The 27,385-nt window shown below is 49.5% G+C and overlaps 1 protein-coding gene across 1 annotated transcript in view; it reads right to left on the reverse strand.

The window, feature by feature from the left end:
• Positions 1 to 27,385, reverse strand: part of LOC146868835 (surfeit locus protein 6 homolog) — a 189,806-nt gene that overhangs the window by 113,810 nt on the left and 48,611 nt on the right. Inside the window, exon 2 of the mRNA XM_085624356.1 lies at positions 21,629 to 21,737. Within this exon, the coding sequence (XP_085480482.1) occupies positions 21,629 to 21,737 (109 nt within the window). The remainder of the gene's footprint in view (positions 1 to 21,628; positions 21,738 to 27,385) is intronic.

Below are 27,385 nucleotides of genomic sequence, written 5' to 3' on the forward strand. Positions count from 1 at the left end.
GTACGGGTCGTACTTCCACTGTTGGGGTGGGGGTACGCTCCATGCATACGGGGTGGGGGTACGGTCCGTACATGTCCGTCCCCACGCTATGTGATGCTTGTGCGGCCCGTACCCAGGCCTTTGCCACGTGGGTACGAGCCGTCCCGCCATTGTTGGGGTGACGTGGGTGTGGGCGTGGTACGACTCGTACCCACGCTCTTCAGGCGTGGGTACGGGACGTACCTGTCTGGTTGTGTTGCCGGTTCGCGTCGTGACGGACTTCCGTTGTGGCGGTCGCTGGCTTAGCTGGACACGCCCCCACCCCCTCGTAGTGACCAGGGCCTGGGAGTCAGGTATGTCCAGGGCATGTGTGCTGTGTGACTTTGGTGGGGGGTTTGTGGCCTGCCCTGGTCCTGCCACCCCCCCACCCCACTTTCCCCCCTCCCTTAGTTGTTCTGACCTTCTGCGGCGTCTGCGTCCGAACCTGTAGAGGAGGTCGACTGCTATGAGGGCCGGGATGACACGTAGGTTCGGGTCCATGTCTGTCCGTCGCGTACGGGTCCTCCTTGTTCGCGTCGTCCTGTCTGTCCGTCGCGTACTGGTCCTCCTTGTTCGCGTCGTCCTGTCTGTCCGTCGCGTACTGGTACTCCTTGTTCGCGTCGTCCTGTCTGTCCGTCGCGTACTGGTCCTCCTTGTTCGCGTCGTCCTGTCTGTCCGTCGCGTACTGGTAGTCCTTGTTCGCGTCGTCCTGATTTCCTGGCAGTTTTTGGCAGCCGGAAATATTCACCGTGCGGGATGACGTCGGTGCGAATCGTAATTCCTGGTTCGTGAATGGCAGGCTGCGAGCGTCCCGACGTCAGGTCGGCGCTTTCCCGGATCGCATTTGTAGGTTTATTTTGTTCGGTCGGGGTTTTTTACGATCCGTACGGAAATGGTGTTCCCGTGCGAATCGTAATTCCATGTTTGTATATTTTGACGACCGGGTACGCGTCGGACGGAGAATATGCTCCGTCCGACGGTTCGTACCCGGTTTTTACAGGATCGTGATCGGCGCCTCTGTGTTCACAGTGCTCACTGCACACAGGTTGAAGTCTCCAAACACCATGCCAAAAAAATAGGGAACTTTTTATTTATTTTGTGACAGTACCGGCCCCTCTGGGACACCTTGCATTCTCCCTCGGTCAGCAGATGCTCTCACTACCCGCTTACGCCCTTCTGGACACTTTCTGAAAGGACACAAGCTTCAGTGCCTGGCTTCCTACAATGGCTGCTGAAACAAAAAGTTACTACTAGAAAATCAGATCATTCTTCTTTTTAATTCAGGACCCCTTACTGTTCGCGAATCAACGGTGCACATACACAAAAGTCCCTGGCTGATTAATCAACATGAAACTTTGCTATGAGCTACAGCAAAAACAGCTGAACGGAATTGCACCAAACTAGAACCTGACTCATATGTGCCTTTGCTTGGATTGGTGTAAACACATACAGCTGTTGATGGACATTGAAGGGTTAAATTAGAGCGTGATCTTCATCGCCGATTCATGGATCTTCTGTAGATTAATGAATCGTTAGAGATCAGCAACTCCTTTACAAAAAAAAATCTACTTGATTTGCCATGCTTGTTTTTTTACCTACATGTCAGCCATGCGTATGCATGCACTACAGCCATCTTCAAATGTTTTTTTTTCTTTCAGATAAATCATTACAAAATGGCCACCCCTCACACACACGTGTGAGGCCATCTTAGAATTATTTTTGTTGAAATGTAGGAAAAATAATTCAAAGATGGCCACCATGCCTGTGCACACATTCCCAACTGCCATCTTCACACTTTTAATTTACCACTACAAGATGGTCAATTGCCATTTTGGAACATTAAAATAAAAAAAATAAAGTATGTGCAGAATTCCATACAAATGGGGAGGAATGAATAGCCCAGAAAAAATGTGCAGCTTTGGCCCCTCGCTAAAAATAGTTTTAAATGCTAGAAATAGCACAGATGGGCAATGCTGGTGCAGAATAAATTTGAAATTGCAAGCGTCCTGTAGCAATTTGCAGCCGCAAAGGGCCTCACAATGAAAAATAAAGAAATTAAACAAGGAAATGAGGAAGCAATCCAGGAAAGCGATGAACTTCCATGAAATGCTGAAAAAAAAATGAAAAGTAGTCTCCTCACATCAGCAGCAAAAAGATAAAACTCATTTAAAGACAGCAAGATAGAAATGGCCGGACAAACAAGAACAGAGAGGAATGCCATTGAATCAGGAGCAGGGTGTAGAGAAACTACACACATAGACTTACCTAAGCCTTTAGAAGTCATAACCTTGACCAGTGATTTTTGGTCACTTCTAAGTACCACTTGTGAACCCAAAATTAATTACCAACAGGTTCTGAATTGTCTCCCCGTGCTTCGATAAATTCTTCTCTCCGAACCCCTCCATTATACTATATGGCAAACAGAATCCGTAACAAAAAGCATTTTTACACCTCCAATACTCATCTCACACAAAGGTTTTCTTTGTTTCCCTATTCTAAATAGCTCCTACATTTTCTTCATTAACAAACACTCATTTTCCCAACTTTTCTCAGTCACTTCACTTTTCTTCCCCTACATGGACACATTTAACTTTACAATTGTATTTAGACTGCTCATCTCCATTTGTTTTTTTGCAAACTCTGTCATAACATCCTACAATGCCGTCCTACAATTCCACATGGAGAGCATAGTTGGTTGAGTGCAGGACAGGATATGCTAATGGCGACATGATCTAGGCCACCACACCTATAACATAACTCACAACTTGTTTTAACTTTGGCAACAACAATACTTTAATCTTTTGGTATTACAGCTTCGACACACCTTCCTCTTAATTCAGCTTTTGGCACAACAGTAAGAACATCTTCTAGGGAGGAGTCCCACTATACTTTATCCCACAGAAGATCTTGATTTCTGACATCATTAACATGCCTCATCAATTGGTCACAAATGAATTAATTATGGAAGGTGCCAAAACAGTATACTAATGCTAGTATGTTTAGTGAAGCCATGTAGGCATCAATCCCTTTATTATTTCCCTGTTTTCTCTGTAAAAAACTGTAACTGCCTGAACAGTTGGTGAAAAGTGTGCATCAAGATCCTTTAAAGCATGTTGTAAAATATCTGTCTCCTGCATGTCTAGTTCTTTTCCTATTCTAGTGTAAACTTTTAATCAACCTGGCTCTGAACAATGAAATGAAGTCTTTGCATTTGTACCGGGGTCATGTCTTCTTTCTTGATATGTGTAACTAGTTAATAAAAAATGCTTCCCACACTTCTGTATACAGAATAGCTCTTACTAAGGGAATCTTCTGCACAAACTGATTTGGGCTTTTCAGTTTGTTGATAGAAAGTCCGAGGATGACAAAAGGGTGACTATCTGTCGGTGGACCACGACTGACTGCAGCTAGCCCGTGTTCACTGGCCAGTTGTCGAGGTAAGGGAATATCCCCAACGTGTGAAGGTAGCCCGCGACCACCACCATAACCTTCACTAACACCCCTGGGGCCAAGGTGAAGAAAAGGGTAAATAGGAAGTACCCTGACCCAAGCATTAACTGTAGGAAGAGTCTGCCAGAGTGCAGGAGATGCAAACATGAAAGTACACTCTCTACAAGTCCAATGACAGCATCCAGCTTCTGTATACAGGGGTGAAAGGACTTGGGACAAAGTCAACATCTTGAATTTGTTCAAAGGTTCAGATTCACACAGAGTCCTCCCTTTTTCGGGGCACCAGAAAACAACAGGAATAGTACCCCTGCCAGCATTGACTGCACTTGCTGCACAAGGCTGATAGCGTGATCTGCTGAAGTCTTCACAAAAATAACAAGGAATATGCTACTTACCAGTATGCATCTGTTCTTGGCATGTAGAGCTGCAGATCTACACACTTTTGCATAGATTGCCATCTGGTGTTGGGCCCGGATGTTTGCAGTTTGTTTTTCCTCTTGGAAAGTCCTTGGAAGTCACGAGGTTGGTGACTCCTCCCTTGGTTCATATTGCGCATGGGCTTCGGCTCCATCCTCAGATTGCAGGTAGCCTGGGAGGCGGGTGGGCGTGTGTAGATCTGCAGCTCTACATGTCAAGAACAGATGCATACTGGTAAGTAGCATATTCCGTTCGAGGCATATGAGCTGCAGATTACACACTTTTGCATAGACTATATAGCAGTTCCCAACCTTAGCGGCGACCACCGGTATCCGTTGCAGTGGTTTGAAATAGTGTTTTAGTACAGCCTGGCCCACACTAGCTTGTTGCTTGGTTTGCACATCTACACAGTAATGTTTAGTGAAAGTGTGCGGTGTTGACCATGTAGCTGCCTTGCAGATATCATCTAATGGGATGTTCTCTAGAAAAGCCCTAGAAGCCCCTATCTTTCTTGTAGAGTGGGCTTTAAGGGGAACAGATAGCGTGCGTTTTGCTTTGTGGTAGCAAATCTGTATGCATTTTACAATCCACCTAGCTATCCCTGATTTAGAGATGGGGTTGCCTTTATGAGGTGGAGAGAAAGAGACAAATAGTTGCTTTGTCTTCCTGAAAGGTTGTGTTCTCTGGATATAGTAAAGCAAGGCCCTTTTAACATCCAGTGTGTGTAGAGCCCTTTCTGCAACAGTTTGAGGTTGCGAGAAAAAAACGGTAATTCTACCGATTGGTTTAGATGAAAAGGGGAAATGACTTTGGGGAGGAATTTTGGGTTGGTACGGAGAACAACCTTGTTCTGGTGCATTTGGAGAAAAGGTTCTTGTATAGTAAGTGCTTGTATCTCACTGACCCTTCTAAGGGAGGTGATGGCTACAAGGAACGCTGTTTTCCATGTGAGGAATTGTAGTTCGCATATATGCAAGGGTTCAAAAGGCGGTCCCATTAGCCTTGTGAGCACTATATTTAAGTTCCACACAGGTGAGGGTGGCACTCTGGGGGGAATTATTCGTTTTAGGCCTTCCATGAAGGCTTTAATGGCAGGCACTCTGAAAAGTGATGGGTGCTGTCTGTTTTGTAAGTAAGCGGCAATTGCTGCGAGGTGTAGCCTAATGGATGTATGTGCTAAGTTACATCTTTGTAGGTGTAGTAAGTAGCATATTATGTGCTGTATGGATGTATCTAGAGGATTGATTGTGTTGTTATGGCAATAAACAACAAATCTTTTCCACTTGGCAGCGTAGCAGGCTCTAGTGGTAGGACGTCTAGCTTCTCTGATAACATTCATACAGTCGGGGGGAAGGTTAAGGTATCCGAATTCTAGGATTTCAGGAGCCAGATCGCAAGGTTGAGCTGAGTTGGGTCCGGGTGTCTGATCTCTCCATGGTTCTGGGTTAGAAGGCATGGTGAGAGGTGTAATTTTTGGTGTGGCACTACTGAGAGTTCCAGCAGCGTGGTGTACCATGGTTGTCTGGCCCATGTTGGAGCAACTAGAATGAGTGCGAGGGAGTGCTGTTGTAGCTTTCGCACCACTAATGGAATTAGTGGGAGAGGTGGAAAGGCGTATGCAAATTTGCCTGACCAGTTCATCCATATCGCATTGCCTTTGGACAATGGGTGTGGGTATCTGGCGGCGAAGCTTTGGCATTTTTTGTTTTCGTGGGTGGCGAATAGGTCTATCTGTGGATGCCCCCACATCTGAAAGAACGGGTGAAGAACCTGCGGGTGAAGTTCCCACTCGTGGATCTGCTGCGTCTGTCTGCTGAGCAGATCTGCCATGGTGTTCTGGACTCCTGGGACATGCTGGGCTAGGAGCAAGATTTTGTGTGGGATTGCCCATCTCCATATGCTCTGTGCTAGTTGAGAGAGCTGTGGAGAGTGTGTGCCGCCTTGTTTTTGGATGTAGTACATGGCGGTCATGTTGTCTGTGTGGATAAGGACTGCCTTGCCTAAAATCTGTGTGTGAAAGGATTTTAGGGCTACCAAGTAACTCCAGATGATTGATGTGGAGTAACTTTTGTTGCGGCGTCCATGTGCCCTGCACTGTGAGGTGTAGTAGATGAGCTCCCTAGCCGGAGAGCGATGCGTCTGTTGTCAGGATTATTTGTGGAACCGGGTCCAGGAACGGTCGACCTCTGGAAAGATGTGTGGTGTTCCACCACTGCAGAGAGCGATGGGTGCGACCGTCTACCAACACCAGATCCGTCAGTTGCCCCTGGGCCTGGTTCCATTGGCGCGCTAAGCACTCTTGGAGTGGACGCATCTGGAGTCTTGCATGAGGTACTATAAAAATGCAAGAGGCCATCATCCCTATCAGTTGCATAAACACTCTTGCTGGGAGGGAGTGTTGAAGTATGAATTTTTGACGCAAAGCCTGAATCCTTGCGATCCTTGCCGGATTGGGGTAGGCAATGGCTTTTGAGGTGTCTATGGTGGCACCGAGGTATTGCTTTATGTGGGATGGTGTTAGCTGGGACTTTTGGTGGTTCACCGTGAGCCTAGTTGATGAAGTAGCTGGATTGTAGTGGCGGTGTGGTGCACACATTGGTTGTAGGACGCGGCTTTTATCAGCCAGTCGTCCAGATACAGGAAGATATGAATGGGCTGTCTTCTGAAGTGTGCCGCCACTACCGCTAGGCACTTGGTAAATACCGGTGGTGCTGTTGTGACCCCAAATGGGAGCACCTTGAACTGGTAGTGTTGCCCGCCCACTACGAATCTGAGGTACTTTCTGTGGGCATGGTGTACCGGAATGTGAAAGTACGCGTCTTTCAAGTCCAGTGTGGTGAGAAAGTCGTTCTGGGAGAGGAGCGTAAATACCTGCTGAAGTGTTACCATGTGAAAATGGTCCGAATGTATGTATGTGTTTAGAGGCTGGAGATCTAAGATAGGTCGTAGAGTCTCGTCTCTTTTTGTTATCAGAAAATATAGGGAGTAGACCCCTGCATTTTGCTAATCGTGGGGGACCTGTTCTATTGCGTGTTTTTGTAGGAGGGAGATCACCTCCTGTTTTAGTAACGTGGAATGTTCTTGTGACATTGGCCGTTGCCTAGGTGGAATGTTGGGGGGGGGTAGATGTGAGTTCCAGACAGTACCCTGAACGAATAATTTGGGTCACCCACTTGTCTGATGTGATGGACTCCCAGACGTGAAGGAAATTTTGCAGTCTGCCCCCGACCGGAGTGGGATGGTCTGGAGGGAGCAGGGGAAAGTCATTGGGTAGGCGGTGTGGCAGAGCGGGCGGTATTTGTTTTGCCTCTGCCTTTATTATTATTGCCTCTATAGCCGCCTCTTTGATAACCTTTTGTGAAGGTGGACTGAGGAGGGGATTTGTAGGACATGGATGCGCTATCTGAGGAGTAGCCTCTGCCCGTGCCCCGAAAGGAAGAGCGCCGAAAGGAGCGTATAGGAGGGTGTGACTGTAGGGCTCCCATAGATTTAGCCGTATCTGTATCTTTTTTCATCTTCTCGAGGGCCTCATCTATCTTTGGACCGAATAAATGTTCCTGATCGAACGGGTAGTTTAATATGGAGGCTTGTACCTCGGGTTTAAAGCCTGACACTCTCAGCCAAGCGTGTCGACGGAGTAGGACATTGGTGTTAATGGCCCTGGAAGCTGTGTCTGCTGCGTCTAAGGCACAGCGTATAGAGGTATTAGTTATGGTCTTACCCTCTTGTATTAATTCATTGGCCCTATTTTTATATTTTTCTGGGAGATGGTGCATGATGGTTTCTAGTTCATCATAATGTGCTCTGTCGTATCTGGCCAATAGCGTTTGAGTGTTGGCGATAATATGTTAGCTGCCTGTGATGCACTGCGTTGTTCTGACGCGTCCAGGAGCTTTGATTCTTTGTCAGGTGGTGGTGCTTCGTCTGACGCCTGGGAATTTGATCTTTTTCTTGCGGTGGATACCACTAGGGAATCCAGTGGCGCTGGCCCTTTGATGTAGGCAGGATCTGTAGCGGCAGCTTTATACTTCTTTTCTATGCGTGGGTTTAGGACCCTAGCCCTGACTGGGTCTTTAAAAACCTCTGGCACATGTTTTATTACCCCTTTTAGCATAGGTAGTATAGCAGTAGACCTATGTGCAGTATCAAAGGTGTCTAGGAGGAAATCTTCCTCTACTGGGTCAGTGTGTAGCTCTACCCCGTGATAATGTGCCGCCCTCTGAAGTAGGTGGTGAAAACCTAGTGAGTCTTCTGGTGGCGATGGCCTGGATGGATAGAGGTCATCTTGTGGGACATCTGGAATGTCTAGATTATTATAATCATCCCAGGGGTCTGGGGATCCTGTAGAAGTGGGGTCTTGTGGCACATCTGCTGGGTCGTAGTATGGGTCCCCCTGATCATCATGGTCTGGAGACGGGGTCGGAGAGCGATGAGGCAGGGGTGGAGAAGGTGGAGGGGGTGGAGGTGGAGAGGGTGGAGGAGGTGGAGGAGGCGGGGAAGGCACTCTGAAAGGGGAGGTAGCACAGTCCTTCCTATTTGGAGGTGGAGGTGGAGCTGGTTTGTCCAAATGTTTCTTTTTAGAAGAGAGTGCCAAATGTCCAGTTTTTGGATCCTTGCTAAGTGTCTTGCGACACTGGTTGTTCGGTCGGCGCCGACGTTTTCGGGGCCGACGGCTTCTTAGGCTTGTCTGTGCCGTGCTTTTTTGGGAACCTCCGATTTTTTGTTCGGTGCCGAGACAGGCTTCGGCGCGGGAGTGTCGGTGCCGAGGGCCTTATGATGTTTGGTCGGCACCGAGAGGCTGGGTTTCGACACCGAGGGCTTTGGTGTGGAGCTCGGTGTCGAGGTAGAGGCCGATCTTTTCTTCGGTGCCGAAGGGTGTTTTTCGGCACCGCTGGCAGGCTGGCTCGAGCCCGAGCCCCCGGAAGGCTTACTTGGCTTCGTCACCGGGCCCGAAGGTGGGGTTTTCGAAGCAGTGTCTTTGGTCTTGCCTAGGCCCGAAGGCGTGACCGAAGCCTTTTTGGGTGTCGGCGCGGGTGTGGGAGGGGGTATTTTACTCACGACCCTCTGTGCCGGGTTGATGTCCTCCAGAGCCGAGTTGTCGGCTTCGGAAGCACTGACGAGGTCCTCTTCGGTGTGCTGGTGTCCCGGAGCTTCGACGTCGTCCCCGAAGATGTCGACTGGAACGGGGGTCGAGGAGTGCGCCATTTTTCGTCTGGCCCTTCGATCTCAAATAGTCTTTTTGGATCTAAAAGACTTGCAGGCAGGACAGTCTCGAGCCTCATGTTCAGGGGAGAGGCAGAGGTTGCACACCTCATGAAGATCTGTGTGGGGGAATTTGGACCCACATCGAGGGCACTTCTTGAATGGAGTTCTTTCCATCAGCCGGGACTGGAGCCTGGATAGGCCCGAAGGCCGCCGTCGATGACTGGAATCGAAGGTGCGTCGGAGAAGAAGGTGATTAAGGAGATCAGTGTCTAAACAATACCGCGGAGAGCGAGGATTCCGCTTCGATCGTCGAACTGGAATGTTCGGAACCGGAGCGCGAAGTATTACATCCGAGCCCGATGGCGGAAAAAAACAATCTGAGGATGGAGCCGAAGCCCATGCGCAATACGAACCAAGGGAGGAGTCACCGACCTCGTGACTTCCAAAGACTTTCTAAGAGGAAAAACAAACTGCAAATATCCGGGCCCAACACCAGATGGCGATCTATGCAAAAGTGTGTAATCTGCAGCTCATATGCCTCGAACATATTTTTTTTAAATCAGGTGAGTTATGGGGGCGAGGGACGTCCAAGCTAGAGACTGTGCCTTGGCAATCTCACATTCAAACACAATCTGGGTGCAGGCAGGCAATGGTTCCATATCAGAAACGGGTGTTGCATGTGCGGTGGGCAGGAGCCGGGGCAGTCAGAATGGACGAGCCCTTCAGTGTAGGAGTAGTAATAGGGGCCAGTGCCAGCAGAAAATCGGGTGGAGGGCCACTGGAGTCAGTTCAGGTCATACCCACTGGCCGGAGCCTGACAGAAAGCCTCTGGGGCTCTGTGGGGATTGAAGGAGTTCTTGATGGAGCAGGCATCACAGTGAAAAGTTGCAGCATAGGCTATGTAAAGATCTCTAAGGTCTCGATGTGCTGCGGGTCGACAGCGGTACTAGGAATTCAGGGTGTGAAACAGCCTTTGTTTCAAACAATGGCAGCAGAATTGGGTCCTTGGAATTTCAACTGCACAACATTTTCCTAGAGTTCTTACTCACTTACACCTACTACCCTTCTGGGCTATAGGACATAAACTAGGGCTCTCCAGCCATCTCTGCCCTGGACTTTTCTTTCAATTTGACTCCAGGTGTTACCCATCTCCTTGCAGTCTGCCTCGAGGCCAGGTTTTTGTTGGCCTTCCTCTTTTCCTTTATCCTTCACAGTTTCCAAGTGAGGGCTTGTCTAGTGGTGTTCTATGCAGCTTGCGGAGGGTGCGACCTATCCAGCCCCAGCATCTTTTCATGATTTCTTCATGAGCAGGGAGTTGTAAAGTTTGCTGCCATTGCTCGTTGTTTCAGATGGTGTTTGGCCAGCAGATTTGGAGGATTTTCCTCAGGCAGGTGTTGATGAAGGACTGGAATTTGTTGGTGGTGGTTACTGTTGTCCTCCACGTTTCTGCTCCAAAAGGACCAATTTTACGTTGGTGTTAAAAAAGCTTCATATGGGTTTGCAACGTTAAGTCCTTGGAGTGCCAAATCTTCTTTAGATAAATGAAAGGAGCCCTTGCTTTGACCGATTCTTACCTTGACGTTGGCTTCCGATCTGCTGTATTAACTACTGTCTTTTTTCCTCTGTATTTTTCTGTGTCCCTGACCGTCTCCAGCACTGTTATCCTTCCCCCTTGTGCCCCCATTTTGCCCAGTGTCCCCTTTTGTATTCTGTGACCCCCGCCCGCTCACCCCCCGTATCTCCCGCCTCTGCGTCCCCTGCGGCCCTGCCCCCTGCTTCCCATTCGCAGCCCCGCTCCCGCCTCCCAGCTGCTCCTCCGTTCCTCAGCCCCACATATGGAGGCTGCGCCGCTGGCGCGCCTAAGGCAAGCCCGTCTGCCCCCGTCCGCGCCTGGACCGCGCCCAGCGCCAAGACCCCTGGCCCCCGCAAACACCACGACGCCCGCCTCCGCTACGACTCCAACACCCTTCACGCACTCAATGCCGGACGATCACGCACCTGCTGCCTGGCCGCCCCGAAGCGCACCCAAGGACCCTTCTCCTTCCGGAACTGCAGCTTCACCAGCATCCAGCCCTCCAATCTGCCCACCGAAGAACCCAACTTCCTCAGATACATCCTGCTCAACACCCGCTCCGCCCGCAAACACGCCGTCGAACTCTGGGACCTACTCGACACCAACACCCCAGACATCGCCTTCCTGACGGAGACCTGGCTGAACCCCTCCTCGGCACCCGACATCACCATAGCCATCCCGGAAGGCTAGAAGATCACCCGCAAGGACTGCACCAACGGAGTAGGAGGAGGAATCGCCATCGCCCACAGGAACACTCTCAAAGTTTCAACCAACACCGACGACACCCTCAGCACCGCCGAACACCTGCACTTCCAGATCCACACCGACCCAAACACCACCCTCAGAGGCACCCTCATCTACAGACCCCCCGGACCCCGACCGCAGTTCAGCGACTCCATCGCCGACTTCATCAGCACACACGCCCTCGCTTCCACGGACTACATCCTCCTCGGGGACCTGAACTTCCACCTCGAGAGCAACGACTCCAACTCTTCCACCCTGATCGACAACCTCGGACTCAGACAACTCGTCACAACACCCACCCACTCCGCCGGCCACACGCTTGACCCCATCTTCTCAGCAAACACCCACGTCTCCCTCAACCACACCACCGAACTCCACTGGACCGACCACCGCTGCATCCACTTCACCTTCCGGAAACCCACCACACACCACCACAACCAACAGATGCCTCGCCGCAACTGGAGCAAGGTCACCGAGGACCAGCTAACCACCGCCCTTGCCCAGAGCCCACCCGCAGACCCAACCGACCCAGACACCGCAGCCTCAGACAGTGGAACGACGACTGCGCCAACACCTTCGCCCCGCTCAAGAAACCCCCCAACACCTGCAAGAGAGCCAGCTGGTTCACCGAAGACCTCCAAGCGAACCTGCTGAAAACCCAAAAGGAACTGGACCCATGAACAAACACCGGAAAGCTACACAGCTCACAAGAACGCCACCAGCAGACACCACCACAATCAGATCCGCCACAAGGACCTCCTTCAAAGACCGCCTAGACAACAACGCACATAACAGCAAAGAGCTCTTCAGCATTGTGAAGGAACTCTCCAACCCCAGCTCCAACACCAACGACATCCCACCGTCTCAAGACCTGTGCGACTCGCTGGCCACCTTCTTCCATCGCAAAATCGCAGACATCCACTACAGCTTCAATGCCGTCACCACCACAGCAACTGCTGAGACCCCTGCTCCCACGACCACCACCCGCACCAACCGCCTTCTGGCCTGGACCAACATCAACGACGACAACACCATCAAGTTCATGAACACCGTCCACTCCGGAGCCCCGGAAGACCCCTGCCCACACCACATCTTCAACAAAGCCAGCAGCACCATCGCACCCCACCTCCGGAAAACCATCAACGTCTCCTTCGAGACAGCGACTTTCCCGGAGAGCTGGAAGCACGCAGAGATCAACGCCTTACTCAATAAACCCAAGGCGGACCCCAAGGACCTCAAGAACTTCCGACTCATCTCCCTGCTCCCGTTCCCGGCGAAGGTCATCGAAAAGGCCGTCAACAAACAACTGACCAGCTTCCTTGAAGAAAACAACATCCTGGATCCGTCCCAGTCTGGGTTCCGCAGCAACCACAGCACCGAAACTGCCCTCATCGCCGCCACCGACATCAGGACCCTGCTTGACAACGGAGAAACCACTGCCCACATCCTCCTGGACCCGTCAGCCGCCTTTGACACGGTCTGCCACCGCACACTAAGAACACGCCTCCACGACACCGGAATCCAAGAGAAGGCCTTGGACTGGACCACCTCCTTCCTCTCCGGCAGAACTCAGAGAGTCCACCTCCCCCCTTCCGCTCCGAAGCCACAGAGATAATCTGCAGCGTCCCCCAAGGCTCATCCTTCAGCCCAACGCTGTTCAACGTCTACATGGCACCGCTCGCCCAAGTAGCACGACGACACGACCTCAACATCATCTCCTACACCGACGACACCCAGCTGATTCTCTCCCTCACCAAAGACCCCCACACCGCCAAAACCAACCTCCACGAAGGAATGCAGGCCATCGCCAACTGGATGAGAAACAGCCGACTGAACTCTGACAAGACAGAGGTCCTCATCCTCGGACCCACCTCCTCGGCCTGGCATTACTCCTGGTGGCCAACTGCACTAGGAGCACCCCCCACATCCACCGACCACGCACGCAACCTAGGGGTCATCCTCGACTCCACCCTCTCCATGACAAAGCAGGTCAACGCCTTCTCCTCCTCCTGCTTCAACACCCTCCGCATGCTTCGCAGGATCTTCAAGTGGATCCCCACCGAAATGAGAAGGACGGTCACCCAGGCCCTCGTCAGCAGTCGGCTGGACTACGGCAACGCTCTCTACGCAGGAGCCCCGGCCAAACACCTGAAACGGCTCAAACGCATCCAGAACGCCTCCGCCCGCCTGATCCTCGACATCCCTTGCCGCAGCCACATCACAGCCCACCTGAGAGACCTGCACTGGCTCCCCGTCAACAAGAGGTTAACCGTCAAGCTCCTCACCCATGCACACAAGGCACTCCACAACACCGGACCAGCGTACCTCAACAGCCGACTCAGCCTCTACAACCCCACCCGCCAGCTCCGCTCCGCAGACCACGCCCTCACCACCGTCCCCCGCATCCGAAGAGTGACCGGCAGCGGCAGATCATTCTCTCACCTCGTCGCCAAGACATGGAACACCCTCCCCATCCGCCTGCGGCACACCGACCGAAGATCTCCTAACCTTCAGGAGACTTCTCAAGACCTGGCTCTTCGAACAGTAGCAGCGCCCCCCCCCCCCTCCAGCGCCTTGAGACCCTCACGGGTATGTAGTGCGCTTTATAAATACTATGATTGATTGATTCTGTGCTGCCCTGCTTGTCTAGGACACTTCCCAGGAAGGTGAAGGCCTCAACCTCTTCCAGTGCATCACCTGCAACAGTGACTACAGTTGTGCTGGCCGTGTTAGCCTACAGGAATTTGGTTTTTCTCCAGTAGATGTTGAAGCAAAGTTGTGCTGACGTGGCTGCCACTTTGTCGGTCTTCTCTTGCATCTGCAGATGGGTAAGGGAGAGAAAGGCCAAGTCATCAGTAAAGTCCAGGTCATTGAGCTGCGTCCAAGGTGTCTACTTGATCCCATTTCATTTTCTTGCTGTGGATGTCTTCATGATAGTCTATGGCCAGCAGAAAGAGAAAAGGCGAGAGCAAACAACCCTGGCGGACTCCAGTCTTCACTCCGAAGGCTTTCGTGAGTGGTCCTCCATGGACTATTTTGCAGGTCATTCCCTTGTAAGATTTCCTAATGATTCTTATAAGTTTATCTGGCACACCATAGTAGCGGAAGAGTTTACAAAGAGTCTCCCTGTTCACGCTGTTGAATGCCTTCGCCTAATTGATGAGTATGACATTGGGGGGAGGGGGTGGGGGGGAAGAGTTCCATTCCACTGAGTGCACAATGATAATGCGCAGTGTTGCAATCTGGTCTGTGCAGGATCTATCTTTGCGGAAGCCAGCTTTCTGGTCTTGTAACTGAGTGTTGACTTGTTTCTTCATTCTGTTCAGGAAGACTTTGTTGAACACTTTGCCTGGAGTTGATAGAAGGGTTATGCCCCTGTAGTTTGCACAGTTACTCAGGTCACGTTTCTTGGGGAGCTTGAGCAGATATCCGCCTACTCTGATGGCACCTATTCCTCTTCCCAGATTCTTACAAACATGCGTGAGAAAGTGGCTCTGTATATACTGTTCCCAAATAGGTACAGTGTGTACAGAGTCCACAGTCCCCAGAGGTTTGGCAGAGGCTAAAGTTAGATATAACCTTACTCTCTAAAGTGGTAGCTTGGTCGAGCAGTAAGGCAGTATCAGAGGACAGTGTAAAGCATTTGTTGTACACACTCAGTCAGCAAATGGTCTCACACACTCAAGAACTGAACTCTAGGCCAATGGTTTGTATAAAAAATATATGGTTGATTTATTTTAGAGCCAACAATAGGTATCAAAATATACTTTCTCAGAATGAGAGGCTTTAGTTAAATACTTTTGCAATATGCAATTGACTTTTGTAGGTAATAGTTACAGGTTGTTGCAATAGGCAACACAATTTCAAACACAATAATACATTGAACTCAACGTGAATTTTAAGTTATTTGCAATAGATTACTTTTAGGATTACTTTTCTAATTCCAGGACTGGATCCTAGATTCAGTCCTGGGACAGGTCTTGGAAACAAGCGAGTAAATTTGTTTCAGTTACTGTTGTGATTTTTAGGCAATATTTTGCTATTTTAAAAGTTGACAAAAGAAATTTCATAGAAAAACAGTCAATGATGCCCTATGGGAGAAAATTCAAGTTACAGGTAAAGTATGTTCTCGTTACTTTTGTAATCCAGGGCTGGGCTCCTAGGCTCAGTACTGGGACCTCTATCGAAAACAGGTAAGTAATTACGTTTTCACAGTTTGTATGATTTTTAAAGAATATTTGTAGTTTGCAAAAATCGATACTTAGAAGAAATTTCACAGAAAAACAGTCAATGATTTCCTATGGAAGAAAATTGGTTTATTGGTAAGTACAGTTGTGAGTACTTTTCAGGGTCAGTGCTGGGCACCAAGATCCAGCACTGGGATCTCTCCTAATAGCAGGTGAGTATTTCTGTTTTCGTTACTCGGGTGATTTTAGGTGAATGTTTTAAGTTTTAGAAACTCCACACTTAGAAGAAATTTCAGGAGAAACCAGTCAATGTTACCCTATAGAAGACAATTGGGTTATCGGCTTTTGGGTAAGTACTCAACTGGCAGAGTTAAGGTTCTGGGCATAGACTCAGGGGTCTCCCAGGGTCAGGTTGGTACAGTTGTTATACCCTCAGCGGCACTGGGGCAGCCGGGTGCACAGTGAGTTAGGCCCAATGTTATCCTATGGGAGGCAGAGGGGCCTTGGTTGGTGGCTGCTGACTAGCAGGCCACACGGCTGTGGGAGCTGGGCTCCTGGTCACTTGCTCAGGGCAAATGGGGAAAAAGGTAGGAGTAGCAGTTACACTGCCAGGGCCACTCGGGCGCCTGGGTGCAGGGTGCTTTTGAGCCTTCGGGCACTCAATGGATTTCAATGGGAAAGCTCCAGGATGAACAAAGGCTGCAAGCTCGGGACGAAGATGCTTCAGGTGCCGCCACCACTTCGAGAGGTAAGTTGGGTAGTTGGAGGATAGGTAGGTACCCAGGAGTCAGGCACAGGGGGCCGCAGGGCGCCGGGTTCAGGGCTGCCTTTTGGTGTCGGGAAATCTTACCCTCTGTTGATCGCAGTTGGGGGTGTCCCTGGTTCTGAGGCTGCAGGCGTCGTCAGGAGCGTCGGGAGTCCCAGATGCTCAGAGTCACAAGGTAGCTAGGTCCTCCGGGGTTTGTGAGGTTGCTGGCCACAAGAGGTGCCGGGATTTAACAGGACCAGGATCGAGGATCGACAGGCCGGTAGGGGTGGGGCCAAAGCAGTTGGTGTCTTCCTCTTCTTAGCAGCTGCACGGCGGGTCTTCTTTCTTCCTGCTCTCCTTTGCTTTTTCGGAATCTGGAATAGGAAGTTTCAGGGTGCCTCTAAATACTGGATTTAGGGGTGTTACAGGTAGGTAAAGGGCAGGGACCAATGGGTCCCTGCCCTGGGGTGGGTACACCCCCTATCCTGCCACTCTCCTGTGGGAGGGGGGGAGGTAGCCTAGTCCTGATTGGGCAGGGCCTCCCATCTTCAAGATGGCGAGTGCCCGGAGATGTGCTTCACCTCGCCTCCCCCACCTGAGGGGTGGGGTTGGCAGGCTGGCACATTATTTGGGGTTTCTGGCCAGTCTTCCCACCAGAGTGGGGGTTAGAACCGGTGGGGGCCAGTTTGCTGGGTACAGCAAGTGGCCTGGAGAAGCTCACAGAGGCGGCATGCCTTTGAAGCTTCCCCCTGTCCATCCTGGGGAGGAGACCTAGCACCTCGCCCAGGATGTGCATTGTTGCAGGCCCATGATAGCGGGGGCTCTCCACCCAGGTGTCTAGCAACATGTCTGCTGTGTGGCAGCCTAGGCAGCCTCCCAGACCAGACGTGGCTTGTAGGTTAGGTTTCAGGGGGCATCTCTAAGATGCCCTCTGTAGTGCTTTGCACATTAAATCCCACACTGGCATCAGTGCGGGTTTAATGTGCTGAGAAGTTTGATACCAAACTTCTCAGTCTTCAGTGTTGCCATTATGGTGCTGTGGAGTTCGTGTTTGACGAGTTCTCAGCACCACGTACTCTTAAATGGCAGCACTGCACTTACAGGGCCCAGGAATGGACCTGGGTACTGTAGGGGCACATGGCTCATGCTCCTGTGCCCACACCACTGGCATAGGGCACCCAGCTAGAGGGGTGGCTGATGTATGCCAGGGCAGTGTAGGTTGTGGGCATGGCACACAGGGGTGTGTGCCATGTCGACTCTTTGTTTGCGAGGGAAGTGTGGTTGTGTTACGGTACAGGGCCTCTAAGGGTGGCACAATAAGTGCTGCAGCCCTTACTACTTACCAGGGGCTGACATGTGGCCAGGGTTTGCCAATTTGGGATTTTAGGTTTTAGGGAAGGAACATAGGCCCTGGGCACCTGCTTGGCAGGGACCCAGGGCCCACTCAGTCAAAGTACATTCAGCAATTCAGCAAAAAGTGGGGGCATGCCATGCAAGAAAGATGGCACTTTCTCACAACATGGGGTAGAGTATAAATACTGATCTTTCAATGTCTGCCTTCAGTGCCTCTAAATGAATGTTGTCAGGTCCTGCTGCCTTCCCATTTCTCAGATGTTTGAAGTCTTGCCGTATTTCTTCCTTGGTTGGTCTGCTGCAGTTGAATAGCAAGTTCTTGGCAGCTGGTTGTATGCCTGGGGGAGACTGAGGCACGGGCTGTTTCAGCAGTTCTTCAAAGTGTTCCACCCATCTTCATTGTTGTCCTTCATTGCTCATGATCGTATTCCCAGCTTTGTCTGTAACAGATCTTTCCGGTTTGCTATATCTGCCGGAGAGTTTCCTTGTTATGTCGTAGAGTTCTTCCAAGTTTCCCTGGTTTGCTGCTTCCTTGGCTTCTGTGGCAAGACCATCGATGAATTTTCACGTGTCAGCTCTCTAGCTTCTCTTTGCTTCCTTGATGATTTTGGTATATTCGCCTTGAGCATTTACATTTTCTGCTGTTGTTCAGCTGGTGTGGACTCGAGCTTTCTTTTTCTTTCTTGCTTGGATTTTGCAGAGAGTCTTGGTGGAGCTCCAATCTTTATGTTGGTGTTTCTTGCGGGAATACAATGCAAACCTTCCAGAAATCTCGTTCATGTCGCCAAGACCATGATTGCCCATGACTTCTTCGGACCCAGTCTTTTTACTTCCAATCTTCGCATTGAGGTACCCTATAAGTATGGTGATGTCAAGGGCGGTACTGGCCGTATCGGGCAACGGGCGTATTCCCAGTGATCCGGAAGGGTGGGGGCCGGTGTAGTGACAGGAGCCGGTTTTGCAGCAATGCTGCAATATCGCCCCTTGTAACAAAAGCTGCAACAGTGCAGCAATGCTTGACCCGAGCACCCTCCTCCCCCCCAGTGCTTCTCTGCACCCCCACCCCCCTGAGCAGAATTGCCAGGGCTGGTTTCAGTTCCCAGTCCGGCAGTGGTTATGTCTCTCTCCAATGCAAAAAGAACAAAGTGATGGACAGAACGCAGAACAATGTCATACATTAACCCCAGTAGAGAGATCTGGGCCTGAACCCACCGTTTTCTTGCTCACCATGCCATTCCAGTTTGAACCCAGCCATATGCTAATCTGTCTTGACCCTGCGCTCAATGGGAACAGTCCAGCCCGAACTGCCAGGCCAGGTCCTCCATGGACTGGAAACAAGCATCCTAGGACCGGTTTTGGGGTTTCACCCCTCATCAGCCAAGATAGCTTGACTCCAGTGGCATGGAGAGCACGGGACCCACGTCTGGGCATACCCGTCCCACTCGGGGTGACAAATGCAAAAAGAACAATTGATGGACAGAATGTAGGACAATGTCATACATTCACCCCAGTACAGAGATATGGACCTAAATCCATTGATTTTTTGTTAACCAAGCCATTCCAGTTTGAACCCAGCCATATGCAAATTAGTCTTGACCCTGCGACCAATGGGAACAGTCCAATGTCGCCCTAAGTGGGAAGGGTATGCCCAGACGTGGGTCCCGTGCTCACTACATCACTGGATTCAAGCTAGCCTGGCTGATGACGGGTGATGCCCTGAGACCGGTCCCATGATGCTTGTTTCCGGTCATGGGAGGACCTGGTTTGGCAGTTCGTGTTGGACTGTTTCCACAAGGAACAGGGTCAAGACTGATTTGCATATTGCTAAGTCCAAATTGGGGTGGTGTGGTGAGAAAAAGAATGATGGATTTAACCCAGATCCTTGTGACTGGGGGTGAATGTTTGCATTGTCCAGCATTCCGTCCATCAATTGTTTCTTTTGCATATGTCGCCATAAGTAGGAAGGGTATGCCCAGACGTGGGTCCCGTGCTCACTACACCACTGGATTCAAGCTGGGATGCTTGTTTCCAGTCCAGGGAGGACCTGGCTCGGCAGTTCGGGCTGGACTGTTCCCACAAGGAACAGGGCCAAGACTGATTTGCATATGGCTAGGTCCAAACTGGGGTGGTGTAGTTCGTAAAAGAATGATGGATTTAACCCAGATCCTTGTGACTGCGGGTGAATGTTTGCATTGCCAGCATTCCGTCCATCAATTGTTTCTTTTGCATATGCCGATCTCAAGGCATTTCTCCAGGATTGGAAGTGGCAAATTAGGGACGTGCAGCATTTGTGGTCTTCAACCTCATGGCAGGGGCGTAACACAGGTCCCCGCATCCCCCGCGGTGCGGGGGGCCCCTGAGCTGCAGGGGGCCCCCTCGGCATAGTACTTATGCCTGAGCGCTCCGGAATAAATCTGGAGGGGGGCCCCTCCATGTATATTGCAGGGGGGCCCCTTGAACTTTCGTTACGCCACTGCCTCATGGAACATGGCAACCTGGAGCTGGACAGGGAGCAGGCTAGCTGTTTGGAGCGCGACCCACCTCGCTGTTTGGATCTCAACCCAGCTCGCTGTTTGCGTTTGACTATCTTCCAATCTCGGAGCACCTTCGGGTCATGTCCACAACCTAGACACCACAGGCAGACATTGTGTGGCCTTGTGATGAACATCAGCTTCCTGCAGTCTTGGCATGGTGTGGAGCTAGGCCATCTCTAATCTGCTGGCAAAGGACAGATTTGATGCCAATGTTACATGTCGATGCCCACCAGCAGACCTTTCAGACACCAAAGTCACGCACATAACAGTTAAGTGAACAGGAAACTGTCATGCAACCAGAGACAAACAAGAACATAATACAATATGAGCATGCTTAAACAGCTACTAGTGTTAGCAAACACCCGCCATTGTTGCCAACATGATACATGCAGCAACAGTGATGGATGGGAGGGCGTTAGGCAGCCCTAAGAAGAGACCCTTCGAGAGTGAAACCGCTGTAAATGGCGTATAACAAGAGAAAGCAGCACTCGGAGATGCCTCAAAGGTTTCAGAAGTTTCGGACATGGAAGGAGAGAAATGCAAGGAGAAGCTCCACTGCTGGGCCCAGAAAGAAACAGCGTCCTCTCCTGAGATCTTCAGTTAAACCAGACTTATGCGCATATGAAATCTTTTTTTTTTCGTTTCAGAAGTTTGTATTGAACTTATTTTTAACAGAGATGGATGAATACAAGAGTTGGTTGGAGCGCTGGAATACCATATTATAGTAATGAATAAAGACTTTATAATGACAAGTAGCAGCGCTTAATTTTTTAAAAGAAAAAGAGCTGGTGCCTAAAGCTACGCTCAAGCGTCCGCGGCCAGCGCTTTTAAATGTTCGTGTGCTGAATACAAAGGTAGGTAGTCTTAAATCCACCTCATGCCTCTTTAATTCACTACCACAAACTCCCTGCCCGTTCATCCCACTGTTATAGGTTTCTGATTTCTTCCTTTGTGACGGTTCTTCCATCTTTCTCCTCCTCGGTCTCTCCTATTTGTGTGCTTTTGCCTCTCTTGTTCTCTGGAAATGTCTGAAATGAAAAAATAAGTGCCTGTACCCAAAAGTAAGTTCAGGTGGCCTCCACCGGCTCAAATGAAGCACTGACGTGTAGTGAGGTACATACGGATTAAATAATTCGGTAACTCTAAGGAATTGGTGTGATAATATATGTACCCCAGAGCAGAGGCAGGTTCAATGCGAATACATTTGCATTATGGAAGGTCACTGAGAAGCCACTGTCCCCAGGAGGACGAAAGGAGAGGAAGAGGGGAAAGGGTAGAGATAAATAGGGGAGAACTTTGAATTCATCCACTATGGGATTACAGCGCCATAAAGGACATGTATTGAGACATGGTCAGTTATCCAGAGTTAAACAACAGGAAATGCATTACTGAAGCGTACCTGGCGCTTTCTTCCTTGGTTCTTGATTCTGGTTGGCGCAAACCCTCTTGGCCAGGTTCTGGATGTACGAGTCTTTGGCTATAATAGCAGCCACTGCTCCAGCAGATCCCTTTAAAAAAGGAAGGACAGAAATCAATAACTGATAAGGTTTCTTAACAATAACAAGCATTTACAATGCAACGGTCTCTGCATTGTTAAAGTTACAGCTATTGGCATTGCTCATGATATTATTTTTGTTTATGTTTTTGTTTTTAAAACATTTAAAGAAACTGCATTGTTATTGACACTTTTCTCATCAGTACTTTTCTCTATATGATCACCCGCCATGCACCTGTAGATACAAAACATAAACAAAAAGCATTCTTCTGGCTGTGAACGCGACAGAAGCTCCAAGCCTGGGAGTTCCCCCTCCAAAGGTGCGGTGCATCCTCCCTCCCCAGCGCGCCCGACTCGCCGTATGCCCGGGGCAGGTGTCGAAAGAGTCTGGAAATGCTCGTCTTTCGTAGCCAATTAAAATGTATATTTTAATATAACATTCACTGCAGATTTATTTAGCAATCCAGATTGCTTCAGGTTTGCTATGCAACAGTGTGCTCAGGAAGGGAAAGGTTAGCTGGCGTTCAGGTCGTAACTCGTCAACATCGATCTCCAACTACAAGGCTTGAAGCGAAAACCCGAAAAAAAACGCCCAACGTGAAAATGATGCCCTGCTGGCGGTGAGAATCAGCGTTTCGGAATCAACTGAAAAATGACCAGATGGCTTCGTGTGATGGGGAACACTACCAGGTTTCCCGTCCTGCGGTTTCGTTTTACAAATCAATATTTGCATGTGTTAATCTGGTTGGTTAATATGACATAGACAAGACTGCAACTCCCAAAATGCAGTAGATTCTTTAAAAAAAAAAACGCTCAGGATTACAAAATAGTTTCTCGCTGACATGATGTCACCTGGTAATCACACATATTGCACAGACTGGTCCGCTCTCGTACTTGGTTTCTTGGGCGAGAGACAGCCTAGCTTGGTAAGCGTGCTCGGTATTTTCAGCCCAAGAACACGACTAACTAGGAGATACACAAATTGAGTGCTGTGGTTCAATCACAGTTAGTAAGCTGTAAAAGGTCCCTCCGTTTCGAGTGAGTTATGTTACGTACATGGGCATGTCTAGGCGTTGACAAGAAATTCAACAATGTGATGCTTCAGTTAATCTCAGCCAGAGAGAGGACTGTGGTGTAGGGTATGCCACGACGTGGGCCCCGTGCTCGCAGTATAATTGGACGCATGGTGCATATGACAAGAGGCCCAGACAGGCCCGAAACCGGTCTGTGGTTGCTTGTGGTCCTGTACGGTCCACCTGGCCTTTTGGCTCGGTACGGACGTCTTTTGGCTCATGGTCAAGTTTAATTTGCATATGGCCGTTCTGTCTGGATCTGGGTAGTGGATTAAAAAAAAGTTATGGATTGGAATGCGCCCCTTACCGGTAGCTGAGATCAACTAGAACATATTTTATTTTATGCAAGTGTTTTACGTGACAGCATTGTTTCTGTTACTATGCGCTACCAGTTGCGGCAGGTGAGGCACAGAGCCGAGGACATTATTTGACTAAAAGCACTCAATACAGCTAACTGAGGGAGCTGGCATTAGAAAGCATCGATCTTGGTTCCACGGTCACCAATGCACGCGCCTAAGAGAGTGCCTCCCAATGAACCTCTGTGCCTCTCTCCGTATCGGACCACCCATTGGTGCAAATTACGCTTAGTTGCATTTTCAAAGCAACGGAATCATGCTTCTCGGCCAATGTGGCGACGTTATGGAATTCACTGCCCCCAGAGCTTCAGCAGGCCCCTTCCGAACCCCGCTTTAAGCAGATGTTGAAGACTTGGCTCTTCACCCAACCACGCTAACTGTTTGAATTGGTATCTGTATCCCTGCCTGTGTTCAGCGCCGGGACACCTCCTTGTGAGGTAGCTGTTCGCGCTCTAGAAAATGCTGTATTATTATTATTATTAAAAGCACTCAATACAGCTAACTGAGGGAGCTGGGATTAGAAAGCATCGATCTTGGTTCCACGGTCACCAATGCACGCGCCTAAGAGAGTGCCTCCCAACGAACCTCTGTGCCTCTCTCCGTATCGGACCGCCCATTGGTGCAAATTACGCTTAGTTGCATTTTCAAAGTAACGGAATCATGCTTCCCGGCTTGCCAGAAAAATGTTTCACAAAATAGACTACCATAACTAGTCTTCATAACAATAGCCAGAATGTGCTCGCCTTGCAGAGAACTCGTCTTTTTATTAAGATTACAGAACCCTTCCGTTTCCTTGCGTTTAGGAACGCAGAGTCCAGCCCTTGCTCCCACATCTGTCGTGAATTAGCGAGGCATGGCAGCCTTCCTCGCAGGATGGAGCACTTGGAAATCTGGAAACTGTTTGCGTTGTACAAAATGGCTGCCGCCATACTGCCTGCTCTCGAGGAGGCCTGGGTGTAATATTTTCAACCTGGCTTCCTCAGCCACAGCAAGCTGTTTTATAAGGACAGGTTCCACTTTTCAAATCAGACGCCGGGACACCACCGCCTTTCTCCGAGGCGAAGCAGAAATGCCTCGGAGAAAGGCTGCGGCGTTTTCGGATTCGGGGGCGTGTTTTTTTCTTTTCTCTCTTCTTGCCATTGGCTGGAGGAGAAAATGAGAAAAGTAGCAAAAAACACGACCCCGAAAAGGACGGGGCCTGTTCGGAGAGACAAAGCCTCTTCTCCAATGGCTGGCCAGCATTTAAGAGGCCAGCCAATGGAGAAGAGGAGAAAAGAGGGGCGGGTTCAAGTCCCTCTTCTCCAAAACATTAATTCTCCGGACTTCCCGAGACCTAAAAAGGGTGTCCCGCCCTTTTAATAAAGCTATAAAGTCTGATGGAAAAAGTCAACAATGACAAGACTTTTGAAATTTCATGTAAGAAATAGAACAAGCATTTACAATGCAATGGTCTTGGCATTGTTAAAGTTAGAGCTATTGGCATTGCTCCTGACATTGTTTTTGTTTTTAAAACATTTAACCCCTTCTGTGCCCATGACGAGATGGTCTCGTCATGGAGCACAGTCGCGCTGTGCCCATGACGAGACCATCTCGTCATGGGACCCACCCTTGGGGGAAGCACTGGCGCTCCCCCCGTGATTCGTCGATCTTTTTTTTTTTGCTGGGGAGGCAGGGGAAGACCTTCCCCTGCCTCCCCCCGCCCCCCCCGCCCACGTCATCAATGACGACAGCGCACGAGGCGCGCTGATGTCATCGGAGGCTTCCCCTTTGCTCTCCGAGGCACAGGAAGCCATTTGCTTCCTGCGCGTCAGAGAGTAAAGGTCAGTTTCGGGGCTGGGGAGGGGGGCTATGTTGTGATCGGTGGGTGCTGGTAGCGTAGGGGGGTGGGGGGTGAATCGAAATAAGTTAGAGGGGTTGCAAAGTGCCCTGATTTTTTTATATTGTATAAAAATACACCAGCATCACAGAGTTTGCCAGTGAAGTGCTACTTTCGTTTACTCGTGTTACGTCGAAAAGCATTGTTGTTCCCAGGGGGGGCGAAATAAAGTGAGACAGAGGGGTTGCAAAGTGGCCAGATTGATTTTATTTGCTTCCAAGTACACCAGCATCAGAGTTTGCCAGTGAAGTGCTACTTTCGTTTACTCGTCTAACTTTGAACAGCATTGTTGTTCCCAGGGGGGGCGAAATAAAGTAAGACAGAGGGGTTGCAAAGTGGGCAGATTGATTTTATTTGCTTCCAAGTACACCAGCATCAGAGTTTGCCAGTGAAGTGCTACTTTTGTTTTTTTGTCTTCCTTTGAACAGTATTGTTGTTCCCAGGGGGGGCGAAATAAAGTAAGACAGAGGGGTTGCAAAGTGGCCAGATTGATTTTATTTGCATCCAAGTACACCAGCATCAGAGTTTGCCAGTGAAGTGCTACTTTCGTTTTCTCGTCTAACTTTGAACAGCATTGTTGTTCCCAGGGGGGGCGAAATAAAGTAAGACAGAGGGGTTGCAAAGTGGCCAGATTGATTTTATTTGCATCCAAGTACACCAGCATCAGAGTTTGCCAGTGAAGTGCTACTTTCGTTTTCTCGTCTTCCTTTGAACAGTATTGTTGTTCCCAGGGGGGGCTAAATAAAGTAAGACAGAGGGGTTGCAAAGTGGCCATATTGATTTTATTAGCATCCAAGTACACCAGCATCAGAGTTTGCCAGTGAAGTGCTACTTTTGTTTTCTCGTCTAACTTTGAACAGCATTGTTGTACCAAGGGGGGGCGAAAGAAAGTAAGACAGAGGGGTTGCAAAGCGGCCAGATTGATTTTATTTGCATCCAAGTACACTAGCATCAGTTTGCCAGTGAAGTGCTACTTTCGTTTTCTCGTCTTCCTTTGAACAGTATTGTTGTTCCCAGGGGGGGGCAAAATAAAGTAAGACTGAGGGGTTGCAAAGTGGCCAGATTGATTTTATTTGCATCCAAGTACACCAGCATCAGAGTTTGCCAGTGAAGTGCTACTTTCGTTTTCTCGTCTAACTTTGAACAGCATTGTTGTTCCCAGGGGGGGCGAAATAAAGTAAGACAGAGGGGTTGCAAAGTGGCCAGATTGATTTTATTTGCATCCAAGTACACCAGCATCAGAGTTTGCCAGTGAAGTGCTACTTTCGTTTTCTCGTCTTCCTTTGAACAGTATTGTTGTTCCCAGGGGGGGCGAAATAAAGTAAGACAGAGGGGTTGCAAGGTGGCCAGATTGATTTTATTTGCATCCAAGCACACCAGCATCAGAGTTTGCCAGTGAAGTGCTACTTTTGTTTTCTCGTCTTCCTTTGAACAGTATTGTTGTTCCCAGGGGGGGCGAAATAAAGTAAGACAGAGGGGTTGCAAAGTGGCCAGCTTGATTTTATTTGCATCCAAATACACCAGCATCAGAGTTTGCCAGTGAAGTGCTACTTTCGTTTTCTCGTCTAACTTTGAACAGCATTTTTGTTCCCTGGGGGGGGCGAAATAAAGTAAGACAGAGGTGTTGCAAAGTGGCCAGATTGATTTTATTTGCATCCAAGTACACCAGCATCAGAGTTTGCCAGTGAAGTGTTACTTTTGTTTTCTCGCCTTCCTTTGAACAGTATTGTTGTTCCCAGGGGGGCGTAATAAAGTAAGACAGAGGGGTTGCCAAGTGGCCATATTGATTTTATTAGCATCCAAGTACACCAGCATCAGAGTTTGCCAGTGAAGTGCTACTTTCGTTTTCTCGTCTAACTTTAAGCAGCATTGTTGTACCAAGGGGGGGCGAAATAAAGTAAGACAGAGGGGTTGCAAAGTGGCCATATTGATTTTATTTGCATCCAAGTACACCAGCATCAGTTTGCCAGTGAAGTGCTACTTTCGTTTTCTCGTCTTCCTTTGAACAGTATTGTTATTCCCAGGGGGGGCGAAATAAAGTAAGACAGAGGGGTTGCAAAGTAGCCAGATTGATTTTATTTGCATCCAAGTACACCAGCATCAGAGTTTGCCAGTGAAGTGCTACTTTCGTTTTCTCGTCTTCCTTTGAACAGTATTGTTGTTCCCAGGGGCGGCGAAATAAAGTAAGACAGAGGGGTTGCAAAGTGGCCAGATTGATTTTATTTGCATCCAAGTACACCAGCATCAGAGTTTGCCAGTGAAGTGCTACTTTAGTTTTCTCGTCTTCCTTTGAACAGTATTGTTGTTCCCAGGGGGGGCGAAATAAAGTAAGACAGAGGGGTTGCTAAGCGGCCAG

The sequence above is a fragment of the Triturus cristatus genome, chromosome 1_2 (assembly GCF_964204655.1).
Source record: "Triturus cristatus chromosome 1_2, aTriCri1.1, whole genome shotgun sequence".
Lineage (NCBI taxonomy): Eukaryota > Metazoa > Chordata > Amphibia > Caudata > Salamandridae > Triturus > Triturus cristatus.